Source organism: Marmota monax, unplaced genomic scaffold (genome assembly GCF_021218885.2).
Source record: "Marmota monax isolate L192 unplaced genomic scaffold, Marmota_monax_Labrador192_F-V1.1 WCK01_AAM20220418_F8-fsc00488, whole genome shotgun sequence".
Taxonomy (NCBI): Eukaryota; Metazoa; Chordata; class Mammalia; order Rodentia; family Sciuridae; genus Marmota; species Marmota monax.
Genome location: NW_026694712.1, coordinates 276,087 through 298,471, shown reverse-complemented (window position 1 = coordinate 298,471; position 22,385 = coordinate 276,087). Strand labels below are relative to the sequence as shown.

Sequence of the window (22,385 nt, the reverse complement as noted above, 5' to 3'; positions counted from 1 at the left end):
TTCAAATTTTGACTTTAATAACTTATTAATTACAACTTACAACAAATTATCTTTTAAATTTTATAATTAATTTTTACTGTCTTAAGAAAATGAGAGACCAGCAGAGGCGGTGGCCTGAGCAGCCTCAGCCTGTGCCCTCTCCCTCCTGCCCAATCTCCCTCCTGCCTTCCCCCACCTGGGCCTCTTTCCTCCCTTTCTGCTCCACCCCACCCTTCCTTTTCTACCCTCCCCTGTTGGTGGGTCCCCTGTGCCTTCCTGCTCACTCTAATTGTTCCTCTCCTGGCCTCCAGCCTTCCTTTCTGGCCAGCTCCCCTCTTTCCCCCCGCAGTGGTCTCTCATCTGCAGTTTTTGGCTTTCACCCCCACCAGTGACCAAAGACTTGACCACTCAAAATCCAGCTCTCCATAATGCTGCTCACCGTTGTGATTGAAGGTGGATTCAATGTCACTCTCACCATTGGGCTACTTATGCATGGAAAGGAAGCTGGCAGTCTCATGGGAAAGAAAGCAGAATCAGTTAAGAAGATGCATGAGGAGAGTGGTGCCCATATCAACATCTCAGAAGGGAATTGTCCTGGGAGAATTATCACTTTGGCTGGACCCACTAATACCATCTTCACAGCCCTTGCTATGATCATGGATAAACCAGAAGAAGACATCAACAGCTCTATGACCAACAGCACAGCTGACAGTTGAACCCCTATCACTCTGAGGCCCTGCAAGTCAGTTTGGCTCTCTCATGGGAAAAGATTAAGGAAATTATGAGAGTGTACAGGGACTCAAGTCCAGGTGGCAGGGGATATGCTCCTCAATTCATCTGAACCGGCCATCTCTACTGCTGGTATTCCTCAATCCATTATTGAGTGTGTCAAAACAGATCTGCAATGTCACATTGGAGATTCTCTCCCTGTCCCCGCCCCAAAGAACGTGGCCGTCTTCTATTGGCCCAAGCCCTTAAATTCTCCCATCATCTTTGCTGGTGATCAGGCTTATATTATTCAAGGATGGTGTATTCCACAGCCAGATTTGGCCAAGCTGCACTAGTTGGCAGTGCAACAGTCTCATTTTCCTATGACGCATGACAACACCGGATTCAGTGGCATTGGATCCAGCTCTCTGAGGTGAAAGACTATGGGCAGGTTTGTATGCATCTGCTCAGACTACTTCTCATGAACTCACCATTCCAAACAACTTGATCAGCTGCATAATCGGGCATCAAGGTGAGATCCATCAGATGTATGGGGCGCAGATCAAAATTGCAAACCCCGTGGAAGGATCTACTGATAGGCAAGTTACCATCCCTGGATCTGCTGCCAGCATTATCTTGGCTCAGTATCTAAACAATGTCAGGCTTTCCTTGGAGATGAGTGGCATGAGGAACTGCTAGAACAATGCAGATTCATCCATAATCCCTTTCTGTTGTTCACCGTGATCCATCTGTGTCAACGATTCCAGGTTGTAAATAATTTGTAAATTTTCAGTTTCTACACACTTTATCATTCACTTATGCTTTTTAAATTAAAGCATTTTAATTCTTTGTTCTGCCATCAATGCTGAGATGTATATTTAGTTTTATAAGCTTCTCCTTTTTTTTTTTTTTGGCTCATGAATTTTTCTGTTTGTCATGGAAATGTAAGAGTGGACTATTAACACATTTCAGTTTAGTGCTGTAATGTCAGGAATTTAAAAAAAAAATTAAAAGATGGAATGTAGCATCACACTTTTTAGTATGGCCTGCTGTTCATGCCTCATGTGAAACTCATGCCGATAGTGATCCACCACTGACTAAAATAGTATTGTGTTAGTTCATATCATGTTCAGTAAAGTGAGTCCACAGGCTTGGACATCATGAAAATGTCAACTTGTTATTTATAGTTACTTTCAATTCTGTATTTAACTCATCTTTAACTGGTAATATAGTTTTATGGGTTGCCAGTGGTCCACAATTATACTTCAAACTATATCACTCTAAGGCAAAAAAAAGAGATAAATAAGTTGTTATTTCTATGATAGGATCTTTTTTTAAATGGACTTAATACCTTTATTTTATTTGTTCATTTTCCTTAATGTGGTGCTGACATTCGAACCCAGTGCCTCACACATGCTAGACAAGCATGCTACCACTGAGCTGCTACCACTGAGCCACAACTCCAGCCCCTGATGAGGCTCTAATTATCACAGTAACTCTGGATATGTTACTATATAGGCAGGTCAATAAAATCCCAGAAATGTTTTTTCATTCAATGAAAGAAATTTTAGTTTTTATGTACTCTTTTGTAGGCCTTTTTATTAATTTCACCATCTAGCACTTTATATATCACCTTTCACACATATGTTTGCAATTTGTTTACTTGATTAGATCATAAGAAATAAAGCATATTTGAGCCAGCTTCCACAACCTTTTCAAATAATTATTTCACTCAAAATCTATTTACATTTTGTGGGTCTGTCATAAAAAAATCTGTGATCACATGCTCATTTATGTACCCTCCTCCTTATAAGCAAAAGATTATAATACATGAGGTAGAACGTTGCCTTTCTTCTGAGGACAAGAGAATTCTGAATGCAGCTCCAGGAATTAATATTGCTATGCCCATGAAATAAATTTTTTTCTGAATATATAAAATAGGCATTGATTAAAACTGCCTTCCCTGATGATGTTCCTGAGAAGTGTAGTCAACATGCAAAGCCTGCAGTCAGATCCTTTATGCCAGTCTTTTGGAGTTTCAAAAAAGACAAAACAAAAAAGGTTGCTTTTAAATTATTGTTATGCACTCAAATTCAGTTCCCATAGACACTTTTCTTTATAAAAGACATGCTATACTAGGTATACCTATACAATTTCATTATTTTTACAGAGAAATGTATGAGTTTTCTTATTTCTGAAAAAAAATTCTTACTCAAAAAAGTGAAAAATCCCTAATATGCAATAATTAAACAGGTATATTTATATGTATTAAATAATGAAAAGTATCTTTCCTATTTCCAAAAACAATCAGGAGAGGAACGAATAGCTAAATACCATTTTTTAAAATGAAAAACGGGGACAAAATTCTATGTTCCAAATAGCTAATGAGTTCAACTATTGGATAAAATTGATATTATACATACATATAAATAGTAAAATATTTCATAGGGAATAAACTAATAAATTTAGTTTTTAACATCATATTTACTTTCCTTTACCTCCCAAGAGAATAAAAAATTACAGCAAGTCATTGAGGTGCTACTTCTGAAATGTGACAGAAACCAGTGCATTGCCACCGAATGAAATTGTAATCTGACTGTATCCCATGGCAGAGGACATCTGTCCTTTCTATTTATAAGCAGCAGCAAACTACAAAGTGGAAGATGATTAGAGGTTCCTATGTCACTGGGCTGAAAACAACTCACTGAAAGACATCTGCTTTTCTTTCTTTTTTAAAAGTGTAATAGGCTTTATTTTAGAGTAGTGTTACAATTTGGATATAGATAGGCTCCTGTGTCAAATTGTCCCCAGTGCAGCAATTTTCAGAGTCCAGGAAGTGATTGGATCATGAGGGCTCTGATCTCATTGAATCAGTGATCAGTTAATGCTATTAAGAAATGGGTAAAACCACAGAAGAGATGACCATTGGTGGCTCTCTCTCTCAGTCTCAAGGTGAGTAGCTGTGCTCTACCAGCAGTCTGGCTTCATCAAAGGCCCACAGACATGGGGGTAAGTGACCACAGACTGAAACCTCTGAAAACCTAAGCTAAAATAAAAATTTCCTCCTTTAAATGAATAGCTTCACAGTCTAAAACGTAATCCCTTGTGCTCCACATACACATCTTTCTCTGCTCCCAGTTCAGAAATCTGGCCTGGATCCAAGCCTCTGCTTGGTTTCCCTGATTCCCCAGGGTCTGCCCCCAAATTGGGACAGGGGTGTCCCCCCACCATTCCTCATCACAGGGTTAGGGAGTCCAGCAGATCTAGGAACAGGAACTGCCAGACAGAGGAGGGTTAAGTGTCCTTGGCCAGCCTACAAAGCCTTGCCTTCCTGTTTTCCAGTTTCCAGGGTTTTCTCCTCATCCAGAGACATGAAACACAAAAATATGGAAACCAAAAGCAAACCCACCACGGAGTGCTGGTGATACTGGCAGGCTCAGCCCAGAGGGCAGAGGCCTGTAGCAGGAGTGTGGACCAAAAAAAAGGTCAGGATGAGTGACTTGGACACCTTAGGCTTACCTATTCCCCCTGTGTCTGAGGATCACTTCCTTGATTGCATGATACCTGAGCTTGAAAGGATATTTAGATACATTTTATCCTTTCTCTAAAAGCTGATTTCAGAAGATTGAAACTGGCCCTTTTTATTTCATCTTGGAAGGAGAGAGGTCTCTGAAGTTAAAATAAATAAATAAATAAAAATTAAAAAAAAAACATTTTAGAAAAGTTAAAAAAGCATTTTAAAATCTTAAAGCATTCATCAGTTTAACTTATTTTGATTATGTTCCTCTTAATTTGGTTCCCTAGTTCTTCTCTTTTGAAATGTTCCTTCTCTCAGAGCCAGAAACTTGTGAGTAAATTATTCTGATAATTTGCTTGAATAAATAGTTTCAAAGTTCCTCCCAGGGCGGGCTTTAGGTTTCACAATGCTCTTCAGTTCCTGCTCTGAGCAGCTGTGCTCCACCAGCATACAGTCTTCACCAAGAGATCACTAGAGATCTCCTCCCCTGTCTGAGCACCAAGATGACAGCTGCAGAGGCTTCAGTGGAAATGTTAAAAACAGACCTTAGATTCACGGATGGCCTGGAGAAAGCAGGACCTGGTAAAGTAAAAGATGACATTTGAAAAATACTAAAGGGGATATTTTTACTCTCCAGCCTCCAAATCACAAAGGGAGCTGAACTTCAGGCATGTTAGTACTTTACAGACTCCATAGAAGGTGATATGTTGCAGGGGGGACAGGGTGGGTGGGAGGATAGATATAGAATTGTTATATTAGTTAGTGTATCATGGTATATGTTACTTAAATATTTCTGAAGCAAGATAAATGAAGAGTGAAGTTGATTACAAGAGGAGGAGGAAACTGTTCCTTGTGTTCAGACCTCTGGTACTCGCTTTTGCCTATGTCTCTGGCAATTTACACACTGTCAAGTCACACTGTGACTTTCAGTAATATGCTCTTTATATCCCAGGGTGATGGCAGACTCCAATGCCAATGACTGTAATACACTTACCAAGACAATCTACCCTGCGAAAGCTGGGACATTAAGTTTGCTTATCCTTTGTAATTAAAGAGAAATGTAGGGATTTCAGGGTGAGGGAGGGAATCTGAACTGTTCCACCAGCAAATCCTTTGTCATTTTCACTTTATAGTAAAATATATGAGATGTTATATGAGAAAGAAGAACAACATAATGGATACTTCTATTGCAGTCCAGAAAAAGGGAAGTGAACCTAGCAAAAAATGAAGTGAAATACCTGTTTTTCTAAAAGAAGAAAATGAACTAAACATATGTATTTCCTTCACCCCTGTTAGTTTATTAGTTTATTTTCTTCTTTTGTTTGAGTGCACAGGATTTTGGATTTCCTGGAAAATGAGGTGGATTCAAACTTAACAAAAAAGAAAATTCTTGAGGAATATTAATGTTTATCAGCTAAGCCCATAAGTGTTTCCATAAGTAGAACTAAGTATTTCATCAAACATCAAATTGGTCAAATATTGACCAGTATTAACTATTTCAAATGTGAAACTTATGTTTCTAAATACAAATGTTACAAAATTGCTACTAATTTGTAATTTCCCCATTACTAAAACTTAACTGCTTTTATAAGCTAAGTAAGTTGTTTGGATCATAAAACTATAAAGTTTAAATTAAACCAGAAATATGGTTTATTTTTTTTTCCTCTGAGAGATAAATTCTATTCTGTTTTCTAACTAAGAATTTGAAGGTTATCAGGACAAAGTATCTCTTGGAAAGAGATAAGAAAAGTACACAGTATAAGGAAGGTAAAAGAAAAATAAATATGTACAATTACTATGCATTAATTAAAAGTAAAAATTCAATGTCAAATATGAACATCAAATGGAATAAATGCCAAGTATTATAAATAAGTATCTTTCCAGCTGTTAGTAATATGTAAGAAAGTTCTAGTGTTGAGTCCTATTGGATATTTGAAATATCTGGTAGAAGACATTTTAGGTACCTGTTTTTTAGCATTACCCTCAAAGTCTCCAGCTTTTTGACTTTTAGCTTTTTGATTGATCCATAATAATAATATGCACTTATAAGGTACAATATGTTGTTTGATTCTTGTATACATTTGTAATAATAAAGTCAGAACAGTTAGCATACCCATCACTTTAAACTTTTGTGTTCTTTGTGATGAATATATTAAAAGTTCTCTCTTCTAGCTATTGAGAAATATACTGTGTTTTTGTTAACTATATCCCTCCCCTCTGCTATGCCATTGAACACCAGCAGTTCTTCCTCCTATCTGTAACACTGTACATTTTCCATCTTCTTCCCACCACTCTCCCCAGTCTCTGGAAAGAGACATGAGCATTTCAAAGTTATTGCAGCATTATTCACAATAGCCCAGATATGGAATCAGCTTAAACATACATCAAGGGATGAACCGTTAAAGAAAATGTGACATATACACAATGGGTTACTATACACTAACAAAAAGGATGAAATAATGTAATTGGTGACAACATAGAGGAACCTAGAAAACATTATTTTATGTGAAATGTCAGGCCCAGGAAGATAAACACTGCAAGACTTTGAAAATATGTGTAATATCATGGAAGTTTTGTATTTTAAAATAATAGACTTTAAACTCTTTAGATTACAACCAAAGAAAATGGATCATACAGGGACCAGCTAGAAAAAAAAAATTAAGAGCCAGTATTACTTTCTTGGAGTTGGAGAGAATATTTAAACACAATGCAAAACCCAGCAGTCATAATCAACTCCATTCTTTTCAAATTTGAATGAGTTGCTTTAAATTAATTCAAGGACTATGTGTGTGGGGGGGATGATGGGATGAATAAGAAATGCATATGAAACAAGATTGCTTATATGTTGATAATTTTGAAAATTGTTGAAAAGGTAATAGATACTTAGGCACTTATTATTTTTTTTCTTTTTGTATATGCTTGAGGTTTTTTTAATGTCAAAAAAGTAAGTAAAAAAAGCAAGAAGAGAAATATTATAAGGAAAAGGAGAAGAGAAAGGAGGAACTTTTAGAAGACTAGTCAGAGGGGCAAGTTGGAGCTTTATGGAAATTCAAGGGATTTTTATTCTATCTTAATGACAATGAAAAATATATGAAAATTAGGATGCACTGAGTTGTTAAGATACTTTTACTATAGAACTAAAAATAATGAATGTTGAGATTTTTATGTCAACCTAAAATCCAAACGACATAACACTGTGCTTAAAATCAGCTAATCCTACGTATCTTTGTCCTTGTGAATGGTTTAAACTGAGGCTCCCTGGTTTCTTTGGAGATGAAATGATTTGCATCTGTTCTTCACCAACACTTGCTGTTGTGACTTTGTTTAGTTTTGTTTGCCACTCTGAGAATCATATGGTGATTCTCAAAAGTCTTTCATCAAGCATTTCTCAAAAGTCTTAACATCAAGCATATTTTATGTGTTTATTTACCACTATGATATTGTCTTTATTGTTGTTACTTTGTAAGTCATGAAATCTAGAACTCTGATTTCTGCAAATTTGATCTTTTTTTCAAAATAATTTGGCTATTAGTTCTTTTACCTTTTCACATAATTAAAAAGTGACCTTCTTGATTTCTACGAAAAATAAAGTAAATCATGCTGAAGTGTTTCCTGGAATTACACTGGATTTATAAACCTGTTTGGAAATAGTTTGAATATTCCATCCATGAGTTGAATATTCCAATCTATGAACATCTTTTATTTCTTTATTGATTTAGATCTTCTTTGAGCTGTTTATTATTTTTTAATATAGTTTTTATTATACTGATTATGAACATATTTTGATAGGCTTACAATTAAGTATTTTATCTTAACTGGTGTCACTACAAATGGTACTGATTTTGTATTTTAATTTGCATTTGAAAATTGCTAATATATGAAAATTGAAATGATTTTTAAAGATTAGCATTGTATCCTACAGTTTTGGATACAATGTAATAAATTTCATTTATTACATCTAATAGCATTTTGCTCGATTCCTTGAGGTCATCGTCACAGACCAGGCTGAATGGGATACAGCTGCAGGGAAAAAATGCTGCTCTTGCAGAGGGCCATGATGAGCACCATCAACCAGACACCCATGGTGCTGCAGGTGCGGGGCCTGATGAGCTCCCAGGTGCAGATGGGAGGCCACCCTACTGAGGTCCTGTGCCTCATGAACATGGTGCGCCTGGCCAACGAGGAGTACAGAGGCGCGCCTGGCCATAGAGGAGTACAGGAGGTCGTGGGGGACCTGCAGGATGAGTACAGCAAGTACAGCTCCTCAAGTCCACCTGGATACAGATGGTATCCAGGTGCCTGACTACAGCAAGATCCTTGTGGAGTTCACCTCTGTATGACTACCAGAAATCTATGCAGGACCTTCTCAAATTCACCAATAGCGTCATAAAATAGTTGTCATAAAATACTGCGACCGCAACTCTTACCACCAGCTAGACTTATGGTAGAGGTGGCCTGGGGAGGGTGGAGGCAGGGCTGGTTGGAGGCTTCTTTCCCCACCTGTCTTCCCTTCCCCCCCTCTGAAGATGATGGGAAGAGAAGTGACAGGGAAATGACAGCCTGACAGCCAGCAGCAACTGGAATGGCAGCAATTAAGTGTGGGGGGTCGAGGGGTGGGAGGTTAGGGAAGGGAAGGGACTGAAGTGCACACAGGCCCACACAGACAAGCGCCCACACAGACAAGCACCCACACAGCACAGAGGGAGGGGGTTGGGATGGAGAGGGGTGCACAGCAGGGCAAGTAGGACCCCCAGGGCCTCTCCCAAAATAGCCTCCCCACCTTAGACCCCTTTCTCCTCCCCATGGTAGGAACACACTGTGTTTATATTTCATGGCCAAATTATTTTGGATTTTGTTGACTGGCCCTTAGTGCCCTGCCCTCTCCCCTTTGCAGGATCACAGCCCCCTCCCTCTGTTCCTCCCTGGTCCCAGCTCTGGTTTTCCTTGTTTCTTAGTTGGTTCTCTTTGGCCTTCCCCAAGAGGCTCCCACCCCCACAATCCCCAGGCCCCTGTCCCTCTCTTCCTCTCTGGGGCAGTTTCATATTTGCTATGACAATTTTGCTCATTAAATATTTTGTTGAATTTTTTAAAAAAAATTTTAAAAAGTAAAAATTTTCTCATGTTTTTGGTGCATTTCTTGGGATGCTCCTATGTCCTCTCTTTTCTTATTCTGTTAAAATGCTACATTACATCGAGTCAAAATGGCAATTATCCAGAATACGAGTAACAATAAAAGTTGGCAAGGATGTGGGGAAAAAAGACATTCCTGGTGAAACTGCAAACTGGTGCAACCACTCTGGAAAGTAATATGGAGATTCCTCAGAAAACTTGGAATGGAACCACTACTCTTTAGAATATATCCAAAGGACTTAAAATCATCATACTATAGTGATGAGGACACATAAATATTCAGAGCAGCTCAATTCACAATAGCTAAAGTATGAAACTAACCTAGGTGTCCTTCAACAGATGGATGGATAAAGAAAATATGGTATATTTAATACGATGGAATATTACTCAGCCATAAAGAAGAATAAAAATATGCCATTTTCTGGAAAAATGGATTGAACTGAGAATTCTTGTGTTAATCCTCAAAAACCAAAGGCTAAATGTTCTTTCTAATATAGAGATAACTCACAATAGATGATGGTGGGGAGTGTAAATTCATCATATTGTACAGAGAGGAATGGTGGGAAGGAAGGAGAGATAGAAATGGGAAAGAGAATAGAATGCATTTGCTATAACTTTCCTATGTTCATGATTGCTGTAACTCCACATCATGTACAACCACAACAATGGGAAGTTCTACTCCATGTATATAGGATATGTCAAAATACATTCTACTGTCATGTATAACTAAAAAGAACAGATAAAAAAATTAAAAAGGAAGAAATTAGGCAATAAGTTGTTTTACTTAAAGGGCATGTGAAAAAAAACACTTCTCTGTAAAAAAATAAATCTAGCCTTTTAAATAGAAAAAAAGATGAATTACTTTTATTTATCTTGTAATGTATCCCTTAGTATTTCTAGCCAGGTTATTTATTATGGAGGCAAATCTGGATTGTTTATATGTCTCTTCTTCTTCCTGATTTGTCTTACACTTTCATTGTCTCTTATTCCAAAAATTGAAAAATCCTATAGAGAAAAAGTTCCATTTCCCTTGTCTTTAGCCCTCTGGATATTATTGATGGACAGGATCTTTTGTAGAAGAGACTTGCACTAGGAGAGTACAAACTAAACTTGGAGTTGATTCTGTGGCTAATCAATTTTTTTCCTCCCTAAGAGTTTCATGAGATTGTATTTGGTATTTATGTTTTGCAGGTAAAAGTCTTCAAAGAAAACTTCTAGCAGTTATATATCCTGTAACTCCTATCAAAATTTATTTGTGCTTTTTCATTATCTCAATCCTAATTGCAAGTGTCATTACACTTTCCATTATTTTGTCAGGTAAGTTACTTTTCCTCCAAACTATGCAATATCTTGTACACATTTATATTGCCAATAAATATTTATTTAATTTTGAGCTCTGTTATGTGTCAGGCACTGTATAAAGTGCTTGAGGTATATCAGTAAATAAAACACACAAAAAACAATCCCTGCTGTCTTCAAAGTTAATTTCTAGCAGGTGGATACAGGTAAGAATAAGTAAGGGTAAGAGTGAAACAGGTTGTAATATTTGTAGGGTAGCAATGTGATCTTCTTTGGGAAGTTATTTAGCAACATTTTGAAGGGAATGGAAAAATCATGGTTTCCTGTGGAACTCTTCCAGACAGAAAAATGTAAAGTGAAGCCCTAAGACTTTGGGAGTGTGCTGTAGATAAAGCTGAATAAGAATGGAGAAGAGTAATATAATAGGTACAGCATCCCCCCATTACCTGTGGTTTCAGTTACACATGGTCAACTGTTTTCCAAAAATATTAAGTGGAAAATTATCAGATTGATTGTCATGGTATCTGTGTTCTACTAATCCTTATTTTACTTAATAATGCTCCCAAAGCACAAAAATAGTAATATTGGCAATTTGAACATACCTAAGAGAAGCCATAAAGGCTGTATTTTAAGTAAAAAGATCAAACTTTACCAGTGGTTGCAAGTATGTATAGAAAAAACCTAGTATATATAGGGTTTAGTATTATCCATAGTTGCAGACATCCACTGGGGACTTGGAATATATCCTCCATGGATAGCAGGAGTCTTCCAAGCTATTTAAAAACTGGCTTTTATTCTGAATGCAACAGAAAGAGAGATGTGGCAGCATTGAACTTTAATGGCTGAATAATTGACTTCCATACTGAGAATACACTGTTAGGGGACCAGGATAAAAGCAGGAAGACTTGTCAGGAAAATCTTGTAGAAATCAACTTGAAAGAGGATGGCTTAGGCCTGATGATAACAGTGGAGGTGTGGGCAACATAGATATTTTAGAGGTTGAACCAACAGTATTTCATATGAGATTGGATATAGAGTCTTGGGAAAAGAAAGGTCTACAATAATTTTAAGCATTTTCTTTTGAGCTGTAGAAAGAACATAATTGTAATTCACTGATATGAGCAAAGATATGGGTGTATAAATTCCATTTATGTGACTAATTCCTGAAATTTCCCAATTAGACTTTTCATTCCTTTAAAGAAAAAAGTGAGGTGTCTACTTGAAATATTCTCAGGTAGAGGCATATCCTTTGACCTTAAGTATTTATATCTTATACTTAAGCAGATTGAGAATACAGGAAAGTGAGGGGAACTACAAATGTCTGAATATCATGCTGAGCAAAATAAGCCAATCCCAGAAAACCAGAGACTGAATGTTTTCTTTAATATGAGGATGCTAATTCACAATAAGCGGGGAGGGGCACTAGAGAAAAATAGAGTTACCTTAGATTAGGTAGAGGGAAGTGAAGAGAGGGGAAGGGAGGGATAGGAAAAATAGTAGAATGAACAGACATTATTACTTTATGTATGTATGTGACTGCATGACCAATGTGATTCTACAATATGTACACCCAGAAAAATGAGAAATTATATCCCATCTATATATGATATATCAAAGTGCATAAATGCATTCAAATGTCATGTGTACCTAATTAAAACAAATAAAAAATTAATTTAAAAAATTCATCCTTTATACATACAGGCAATAGGTCACCAGCTTTGCTTAGGATATGTTAAAGGACTGCTCAGGTAGAGATGATTTAACACAAGAAAATATGTGTATTTTGGTTTATAAATTGTTTTTCAAATTATTGTTGTTCCTACAACTTATACTATTATACTATCTTTTTTTTTTTTTTTTTTGGTGGGGAAGATTGAACTAAGGTCTAAACCACTGAGCCACATCCCCAGACCTTTTAATATTTTTATTTAGAGACAGGGTCTCAATAAGTTACTTAGGGCCTTGATAAGTTGCAAAGGCTGGCTTTCAACTCACAGTCCTCCTGCCTCAGCCTCCCAAGCCATCCTACAACTTCTAAAACATGACCTAAAATAATTTGAAAAACTACATATTACCTGACATTTTTCATCAGATATTTAAATAGTTGCAAATGATGTAACTTCTAGCACATCGTAAATGTTGGTGTATTAAAATTCATCTTTATATTGTCCTTTTAAATATATCTGTTGGAATATAAATTTTGTCATGATTTGAAACACACCATTATCTATTTATTTATTTATTTTTGTATAAAGATCAACTATGGGTCTGGGAGTGTAACTCAGTAGTAGAGTGATTGTCTAGCTTACGTGAAGACTTGGGATTGATTCCCCAACCATAAAATGAATGAATGAATGAGTGAATGAATGTATTAGTGAATAATTAAAAATTGATAATAAAAAAATACATGAACCAAAACTTTCTTAATCTTAGAAAAGTCTAGTTGGTTTGTTTTTTTCAAAAGTATTTCTCTTTTAGAATTTTATCATAATGTGAGAATGTCTTTGTATTTTTAAAAGTTTATTTCTTCATGTTTAATATTTTTCATTCACTTAATATGTATATATACATTGAAATTTCATTTTTTAAAAATCATATGATAAATTACCGGGTGAGGTGGCGCATGCCTGTAATCTCAGAGGCTCAGGAGGCTGAGACAAGAGAATTGCGAGTTCAAAGCCAGCCTCAACAACAGCAAGGCACTAAGCAACTCTGTGAGACCCTGTCTCTAAATAAAATACAAAATAGGGCTGGGGATGAGGTTCAGTGGTCAAGTGCCCCTGAGTTCAATCCCCACTACCAAAAAAAAAAAAAATCATATGATAAGCCTTTCTTAAGATAAATTTTACAGATTATTTAGAATTATAACTTTAATAACCATTTAATATAAATTTTGATAATTATCAAAAGAAAATGTAATTTATATATTAAAAAAATTGTGATTTAATTCATATTCTGCTCTCAATAATTTGCCATAATGTAATATTATGTATAGCTCAAAGTATGAATATGTAGTAGTTGGGGAATATGACAAAAAAAGTATACTAATTCTTCTCTAAATACCTGCATATAGTGTACTTAATTCTGATATTTGCCCACCATATTAATTAAATTAAATGATGTATAAAACCTCAGAGACTTTTCCATTAAGAAAACTAATCCTCTGATGAAATTTTTTTCTATGAACATGAGAGTTGTTTAATCTACTAACCCCTCTCCCAAGATTTAATTGGAATAGCAGTTAGCATATAATTTTAGTTTTTGTTAATAAAAACATATATTAAACATTTTATATGAAGAAATAAGAAGAGAATTGACTATCATTGGAGTAAAAATTTCATAAAACTATTTAATATGAAAAAACATATTATTTCATTAAATTAGCCTTAAATAGCTCAATTAATAATACACAAGTCTAAAAACGTCAGATAAATGTTTTGCCAAAAGTTTTATTTATTGTCACCTAAAATACTTAACAGTCTCTGGAAAATAATTGTTATATTAAAATATATCAGTGATACTGATCTTACAGCTATTTGCTTTTATCCTATTAACTAGTGACTCATTCTAGGGATAAGAATTAAGAATAGTTGTAAAGAATTGCCTACTATTAAATCTAAGAGAAAATAAGTTTTGATATTTGATAGCTCTTACCTGACCTCTTTTTGTTTTGTTTTCACTAAACATTCCAAAAAGCAATGCATAATTTTTAGACATTAAGGGAGGGAGAAGGTAGAGCTATGGAATGAAAGTATCTGTTCTTCCAATAAGATGTACCCTGAAATCTTGTTGGTTTCAAGACATCTAACAATGGCCAATGGCCAAAATATTTTTACCTGCACAAGCAGTGGAATTTGGGTTTCCTCTGTGTGGAGTGGGCTGGCTGGGGCATAAAGCTAAGAAAAGAAGGCGGTGGAAAAAACCACAATACACAGAAAGTAATTTTAGAAAGCGGGGGTGGGATGGCTTCTTGACATTAAGGGCAGAGTTTCCACACTGGGAAAAGACAGAGCAAGAGCTGAGAGCCCGAGTTTGGTTTATTTGTATGGGGTAAACATCAAAGGTTTTTTCCATAGAACGTTCTTCTGCCAAATAAGGTATGAAGTGGGCTGTCCAGCCCCAATGGGTTGTGCCTAATTCTGGAGCTACCAGAGGCAGTCCACTAGTAGAGGGAGGGCAGAGATCTCAAGTCTACACATTAGAATGCAAGGATTATTCCCAAGGGCAGAAGTAGGTCTCCCATGGCTTGGTACCAAGTAAAAGACCACTCAAGTAGCTTCATGGGTGGCGTACCACATTTACATACATTTAACAGAACACACACACACACACACACACAAAATCAGAAAATTTAGGAAATCCTAGACTGTACTTTTGGTATTAAAAACAGTATTTTGAACAGTGTCAAACTTTGTGTACTGGAAGCTTTGCATCCCTGAAGAAATGCGTAATAGTAAAATCCAGGACAAGGAAGGAATTTTTCTTTCTGTTGTTAAAAAGCAGGGAGGATGACCCCAGAAATGGGAGCAGATTCCCAACTTGAAGGTCACTGGACAGATAATGATTACACTTGGGATAAGACTTGATGATAAGTCAGGAAAGCAACAATCCATATGCTTACTTCAAAATAGACCATGGGATTGTAAACAGAAAAAAAGTAAATAAAAGAAATGAAAAAGTTGACTTATTGTCATTCCTTTTGGTTGTCTCAATTTTAGCAAAAAAGACAGAGCCAATCGTACAGAACCTTGTGTTTGCTACCTGCCCAAAAGATTGGATTGGATTTGGAAACAAGTGTTTTTATTTTTCTGAAGACATAGGGAATTGGACATTCAGCCAGACTTTTTGTGCTTCTTTAGCATCCAATCTTGCTCAGTTTGAAAGCCAGGAGGAACTGGTAAGAAACGTTTTTGGATCACTTTTTTCTTTAGAATTCTTTGCTCTCTGAGTGGTTTAGACTGCATAAAGTTAAAGCTGAAATATGAGAAAGGATCCCATCTCAGACAGAACTTGGGGCATGAGATACATATTAGTGTATGTCATTTCTTGAGGACATATTCTTGGCCTGGAACTCTGCAAGTCATTTCAGATACATTGATATACTAACCTGCAAGATTAGATATACTGTTCTTTTACTCAGAAGTATGCTAACCAGATAACTTGTCATCTTCATTGACACATTGTTGGATATTGAAGGTGGGCACTAAAAACATTGTGCTGGAATGACAGCCATAGGCTGTGACTTTCCCAAATTTGAATATATGGTCATTTATGAAGAAATATAGGATCACAGATATTAGATGACTTAACTGAGAATTGAGGATTGGTCTAACTTGGAAGTCTATGTTTCTCAATTATATCATGCTGCCACCTCTAAAATAGAAGTCTCTAGAGAAGATAAAATCAAGATCTTTCTGAAAAACAGAAACATGTTTTCACTTTCTGTGTTTTATAACAGAATTTTCTGAAAAGATATAAAGGGCTTTCTGATCATTGGATTGGCCTTAACAGAGAATCATCACATCACGTTTGGAGGTGGACAGACAACACTGAATATAAAGCTTTGTAAGTTTTCAGATTTCTTTTTCTTCCATTGAATTCATGTGTGGTTATGTGTGTAACTTGTGAATGGGATGAGAAATGTATTTACAAGGAAAGTGAATTGTACTAACAGATAAGAAATTTGAATCCTGCACTCAGCAGTAGACAGTGTGCTGAGTATGCTCAAGGCCCTAGATTCAATCCCCATTAAATTCCACACTCCCTAAAAATGATAATTTTTTATGCTCTTCCATTGAGTACCTGTTCTTTGGAAAGAACATCCTTAACTGTGATTTCACTTGACATCTTTAGCAGGATGACAGCATTCCACATAGTTCTTGCTTTCTCACGCACTGATTTAGAACTTTGCTGATAAACAGAGAGGGCTGTAAAATCCTAGGAAGCCAGTGTCGAAGGACTGATATCTGTAAGACTCTCAAGTCCACTCTTTCCACTGCTGCATCCATTCGTAAGAGCAAAGTTTCCAGAGAAACATGGGGAATATCTTCTAATGTTTTATTATCAGAAGGAAATCAGTGCATAAATCCACTTGAAGGATTAATAATTTTAATGGATACTTGGTAACTGTAGGCAGGTGGGACATGGCTAGAGGAAGCAGATACACTGACATACTAACCTGAAACATTGGATACACTGTTCTCCTTCTAATCAGAAATACAGTAATCAGATAATTTGTCATCCACAATGGCATGTGTTGAATATTAAAAGTGGGCATTAAAAGCACTGTGCTGGAATGACAGGCCTGGGCTGAGACTTTCCCAAAGTTGTATATATGGCACACACTTGGGGGTGTGCCCTTGGGGACTCTACCTAGTTCTTGGCCCCTTCCACTATGCCTGCCTCTGCTCCCTGAGTGTCATGAGCTGAGCAATTTACCTCCGCCATGCCCTTCTACCATGATGCTCTTCCTCACATCAGGCCCAACGCAACAGACCTAGCTGACCATGGACTGAAACCTCTGAAACAATAAGAAGTCCTACCTCCTTTAATTTGTTGTTTGAACTATGAACATTTCAATGGTGGTGTTTTGAAAGTAATCATTACATTGGAATGGGTAAAATATAGGGGCACAATCACTTTCATCAAAAAAATTAAATTCTCTTAGGAATTTAGTTCTAAGTTATTTTTTAAAAATTTCATCCATTTATGAAACAATTGGAGAAAAGACGAAAAAAATAAATAAACTTCAGGGAAGTCCACCAGTGACAAAAGTTTGGAGACAGCGGCAAGCATCAGTTAAATACCTAATCAATAACATAAGTGGGTTTGATAATAGATAAATGATAAACTTGTGTTACTCAAGCAAAGACCCTGAGAATGTAAAGGAAACTAAATGCAGAAATAATGTAAACTACCAATGACTGACACATTTCTCTTGTTCACATTCAAAAACATGGAGGGTTGATGCTTCTCTATTATAGTAGAGAAGCAAATGTGGATGTCCAACCTATGAATATTTAATATTTTTGTGTCTGGTTTTAGGTTTTCCATCAGAGGAGATGGCGAATGTGCCTACCTGAATGATAATGGAATCAGCAGTGCCAGGCAGTACACAGATAGGAAATGGATTTGTAGCAAGCCAAACAGCTATTTCCACAAGTGCCAAATCATGTCAAGTTCTTTAAAATAAAGCAGGATGGAGGGATGTTTTGTAACTCGTTATATACAGTTGCTGCTCCACTTTTGTTTTTACTTAGCACTAGGAACATGCATTCGCAAATTTATTGACAACAACAAAGTGGCAAATTATACTTGCCCTGTCATAGTACAGGGATTTGGAAGGGTGTGATTCTAAATTAGATAGGTGTTTTGGTATGAGTTCATAACTTATATTTTGAACCTGGAATATAATCAATATCAGTGAACTCTACTTCTATGAACTGATATTAAACTTTTCTTATATAGTCACTACTTGCTTTGAATGCATGTGGCAATAAAAATGAGTAGACAACTGAAATTATGCAAATTATTTAATAGTCAATGAAAAAATTATAATTGGCTTGAGACCTTTAACATTTTCTTAAATCCATTCAAAATTTTCTTAATAATAAATCATTATTATAATTATTATTTTTTTGTGTGTGGATTGGGGATTGAACCCAGGGCCTTGTGCATGTAAGGCAAGCACTCTACCAACTGAGCTATATCCCCAGCCCTAAATGAAAATTTAATAAGTACTAAAATTAATATTTATTATATATTCTAAAATACTACAAGTAGTGACAAAGTGTTTTTTGCACTTTAATTTTCAATGTTCATATTGGCATAATAAATAAATGCTATACTATATTTAAAAACAAATGTCATTTTATTTTACCCTTGAATTGAAAATCTTGGTTGAATTTAAAATCAAACGACAGACAATTACTTGAACTCTTCATTTACTGGATACCTAATTTCAAAATGGTTTATTTATTATTCAGTTTTGAAAACAAAATATGCTACACTGTACTGATGAGTCCCAAAAAGGACGAAATAACAAGTTACAATTCATCCCTTCCATCTTTCCTACTTTATTGATATGTTGATTTCTCCTTATAATTCTTTTTAAATTTAAATATCTCTATATAGAAGCTAAAGGGGAAAAAGAGTTAAGGAAAAACAGGATCTCATAAAAATAGAAGTGAGACAAATAAAGGAAGAGGATTGAGAGGGGTGAGAGGAGGGTGTGGGGAAGGACTAGGGAATTAAATCAACCAAATATGCTATATTCATGTAATTCTTTCACTGTAGCTCTAATAAAGATTTATTGGCTTAATTGGTTTACAATTTATTTTATTTCGGGTTTCATAATCTAATGCATAATGTACTTCTCTATCCCCAGAGACTAGCACAGCATGTAAATACAGATGTGTTCAAAACAAACCTATGAAATGAAGCAGTGTCTTCGTAACTATGAGATTCTGTCTTATTGGCTTAGTTTCAGGTATTTTTCTCACAAAAATAAAGTTAATTTCCAAAAAAAAAAAAAATAAGAAAGAAAAGATAAGCAGATTTTATATTGATAAACAGTGTGGGACTAACTCACAAATGAAATTTGAGTAAAATTATGACACTTATTGACCTAGTATTCTTTTTAAAACTAGTTTCTAAACATTATTTGCCACCTATGATTTTGATAAATTGTGTAGCCCTCTACCAGAGTTTCTTCATATGAAAACTCAATATACTAATTTCAGCACCACTGGTGAGTTGTAAGACTCAAATAAAATTGTGCATGGAACTTTCTTGCTAATCTGTATACCTGACTTATGTTAACTTTTTGATAAAACTGTTCTTTCATTATTGCTCAGTGGAAATAAAAGTAAAACTAACACCAAAAAGTTCAACCTTCAAAATGATCCTGCTATAAGCAACAACAAGTCCGTGTGCTATTCAAATAAAATTGTATTAGTTCGGGGAATTCACCACTAGTTGAATTAATCATTCAAAGCACATGTGGGAAATTCTTCTTTACAGGAACTAGCCTGCACAAGTAAATGCTTTACAACATATTACAGACGCAGTCTCAGGTACTTTGGGACTCACCCATTTTCCCACATTAAATCCATTCTGATTTATTCTTTACATTGCAACTGAACTAATATTCTAATCCAACATATAATCAGGTCATTCTCTGCATAAAACTTTTCAAAGGTTCCTATTTTGCACTTAGTATACAATTTAAATTTGTAATTATAATCAAGTCCATACAATGCCACTGGTTTTTTCCCATCTTCTTCTCTCAGTCATTCCCTTCATAATCTTCTAAATTTGACACAAAAAAAAATTAACCAAAGAAATTCCATCTCTAGTTAATTTTCTGCTCATGTATAGAACCCCAGTTTCTGGAAGGGTCTCAGAAGAGGCAACTTGTTAAGCCAGAAACTCCACTGAACTATCATGTCTATTTTCTATTGATGTTTTTATAATTCTTAAAGTAATCAGGTCATGGCTACCCCAAAGTCATTGCTTTAAAGCCTCAGTAGCAACTATGGTTCCAAAGACTTAGGGATCAACTTTAGTTGTGGAAAATAGAGTTGCAAATATAGAGAAGTGGTTTTGTTCTGCTCTTCCTTGATCTTTGTTTAATCAACAGTTTCTACCCATGTGCTTTATGACCTCTATGTTAGTTCATATTTCCCCATCCCTGTGTTACTTCCCCAATCTAAATCTCATTATATTGTTTCTCTTAATCAATTTTCTCATTTCCCAATCAGAATGTAGCTACATGCAGGAAGAGCCACTGTGCCTTTTCCTTCATTATGTTCTTAGCATTTTGTGTAGTCCCTGGTAGATGATAAGGGCTCCATAAATGTCTAGTAAATGAATTAATCTATTTGAATACAGCTTTTTGTCATATTTTTAAAACATCATATGTAGTCTTAATAGTTTGTGGCACATTTTCTTAAAAACATGCATGTTAAGATGTTTCTTAAAAACATCTTCTATGGCATGGAATGTACTTCACAGACTTCTGGGTGTCTTGCTTTGTGTCAAGGGAAGTACAGCAGTGATACAAAATCTCCCCCAAATGCCCAGAAACATTTAAGAGTTCCTGATATTGGGGGATAGTTTCAAGCTTTTCACTATTAAGTATAATGTTAACTATCGGTTTTTATTTCTTTTGTTTTTTTACATATTCTTGGTCAAAGTGAGAAAGTCTCTCTATTTTTAGTTTCCTGACCTTCTTTTATTTAATCATGGTGTTGGGTTTTGTCAAATGCTTTGCATTGGTATGATTAAGTGATTTTGTTTTTACTCAACTGATATCATAGTTTCCATTAACTGGTTTTTGAATGTTAAACCAGCCTTGTATTACTAAGGTAAATCCCACTTGACTGTGGTGTATAATTTTTCCACCCACTTACTTTGCTAATTTGTCATTGAGGTTTTGTATCTATATGTCATGAGACATAATGGTTTGTAGTTTTCTTTTCTTGTAATGCCTTTATCTGGCTTTACTATTAGGGTAATGTTAACCTCACAGATGGAGTTAAGAAGTATTCTCTCTCTGTGTCTATCTTCTGAAAGCCCTCATAGAGAATTCTATTTATGTCCTTTCTACCTTTCAACACAATTATGCTCATCCTTTGTTAAACTCTCTTAGTCACTAAGTTGCCAAATTCCACACTAGTGATTATAGAGTTTAGCTTGGAGCACAGATTGAGTACAGAGTAAAGAATGTGGATTTCGACTGCTTGGGTTTGAATGCTACCTCTATTACTTATGAAGCTTTGGAACTTTGGACAACTCTAATTGTGTTTCACTTTACTGAGAGTTGTTATAATGAATAACAGAATTGACCTTTGTATTATTTGATGCTCAAACAAATCTCAGGAGATAAGTTGGTGGAATAAAACAAAGCTGGCATTGAGGAAGATAGAAGAGACTTGTCTGCCTCAAATTGCCATCCGTAGGGGATTCAGGGGAGTCAACAGATTTTATGAGATGATATGGAATATTGGGACAAAAGGCAGGAAATATACAACTGAGATTTAGTTAGGCTGTGCTAGCCAGAGAATTGTGTACAATTCTGCTTTTTCACTGTTGTTGGTGTCCGTCCAGATTTTGAGAACAGTTTCATTTTCTATTCTGAGCATAAGGAAACTGGGAAGCATAAAAACAAAATACCAGGAAATTGGAAAGCAAAAAACATGTTTGGGGCTGGGATGGTGGCTCAGTGGTGGAGTGCTTGCCTAGCATGTGTGAGGCAATGGGTTTGATTCTCAGCATGGCACATACATAAAATAAGTGAATAAATAAAGGTCCATCAACAACTAAAAAAAAAAAAGTCCAGTCTTTTCATTTTTAAGTCACCCAATTACAGTATGTGCAGGCTTTCTTATCTAATCTAGAGGCTTATATTTGGTTTTATTTCCATAACACATCTGTTGCATGAATAAACACAGAACAGATGGTTCAAAGTACCGGAGTCTGAAATAGAACTAGATGTACTTCATGCTTTTACATTTATGTCAAAGTGGATTTTACTGTCATATATAATTTAAAAGAACCAATAAAAAAGTAATAAAAGTTACTAAGTGACTATGTCACACTGAAGGCACAGAAGAGTCATGGACATGTTTTCTAGCTCTTCTCCCATGTTTCAGTCTTTCTTTTTCGTTGTTGTTGGTTTTTATTTTAAAATAAATTGATATACAGTATCAATTCTTAGTGAAAATGCCACAGAAGGACTTGAGCTATAAAG

At 35.7% G+C, this 22,385-nt stretch overlaps 1 protein-coding gene and 1 pseudogene across 3 annotated transcripts in view; both read left to right on the top strand.

The window, feature by feature from the left end:
* The first annotated feature begins 246 nt into the window (after positions 1 to 246).
* On the top strand, positions 247 to 8,166 carry LOC131423379 (poly(rC)-binding protein 2-like; annotated as a pseudogene).
* Clec2d (C-type lectin domain family 2 member D) overlaps positions 4,578 to 22,385 on the top strand; it is a 37,042-nt gene continuing 19,234 nt past the window's right edge. For 2 of the 3 annotated variants that reach the window (XR_009224860.1, XM_058572508.1), the window contains exons 1-4: positions 4,578 to 4,786; positions 10,526 to 10,651; positions 15,352 to 15,530; positions 16,092 to 16,198. Coding sequence is in view for 2 of the 3 variants with exons in the window: in XM_058572508.1 (XP_058428491.1) it covers positions 4,708 to 4,786; positions 10,526 to 10,651; positions 15,352 to 15,530; positions 16,092 to 16,198 (491 nt within the window). In the remaining variant the exon portion in view is untranslated. Of the gene's footprint in view, positions 4,787 to 10,525; positions 10,652 to 15,351; positions 15,531 to 16,091; positions 16,199 to 17,677; positions 18,954 to 22,385 lie in introns of those variants that run through there. The other variant, XM_046423958.2, reaches the window with a different exon arrangement.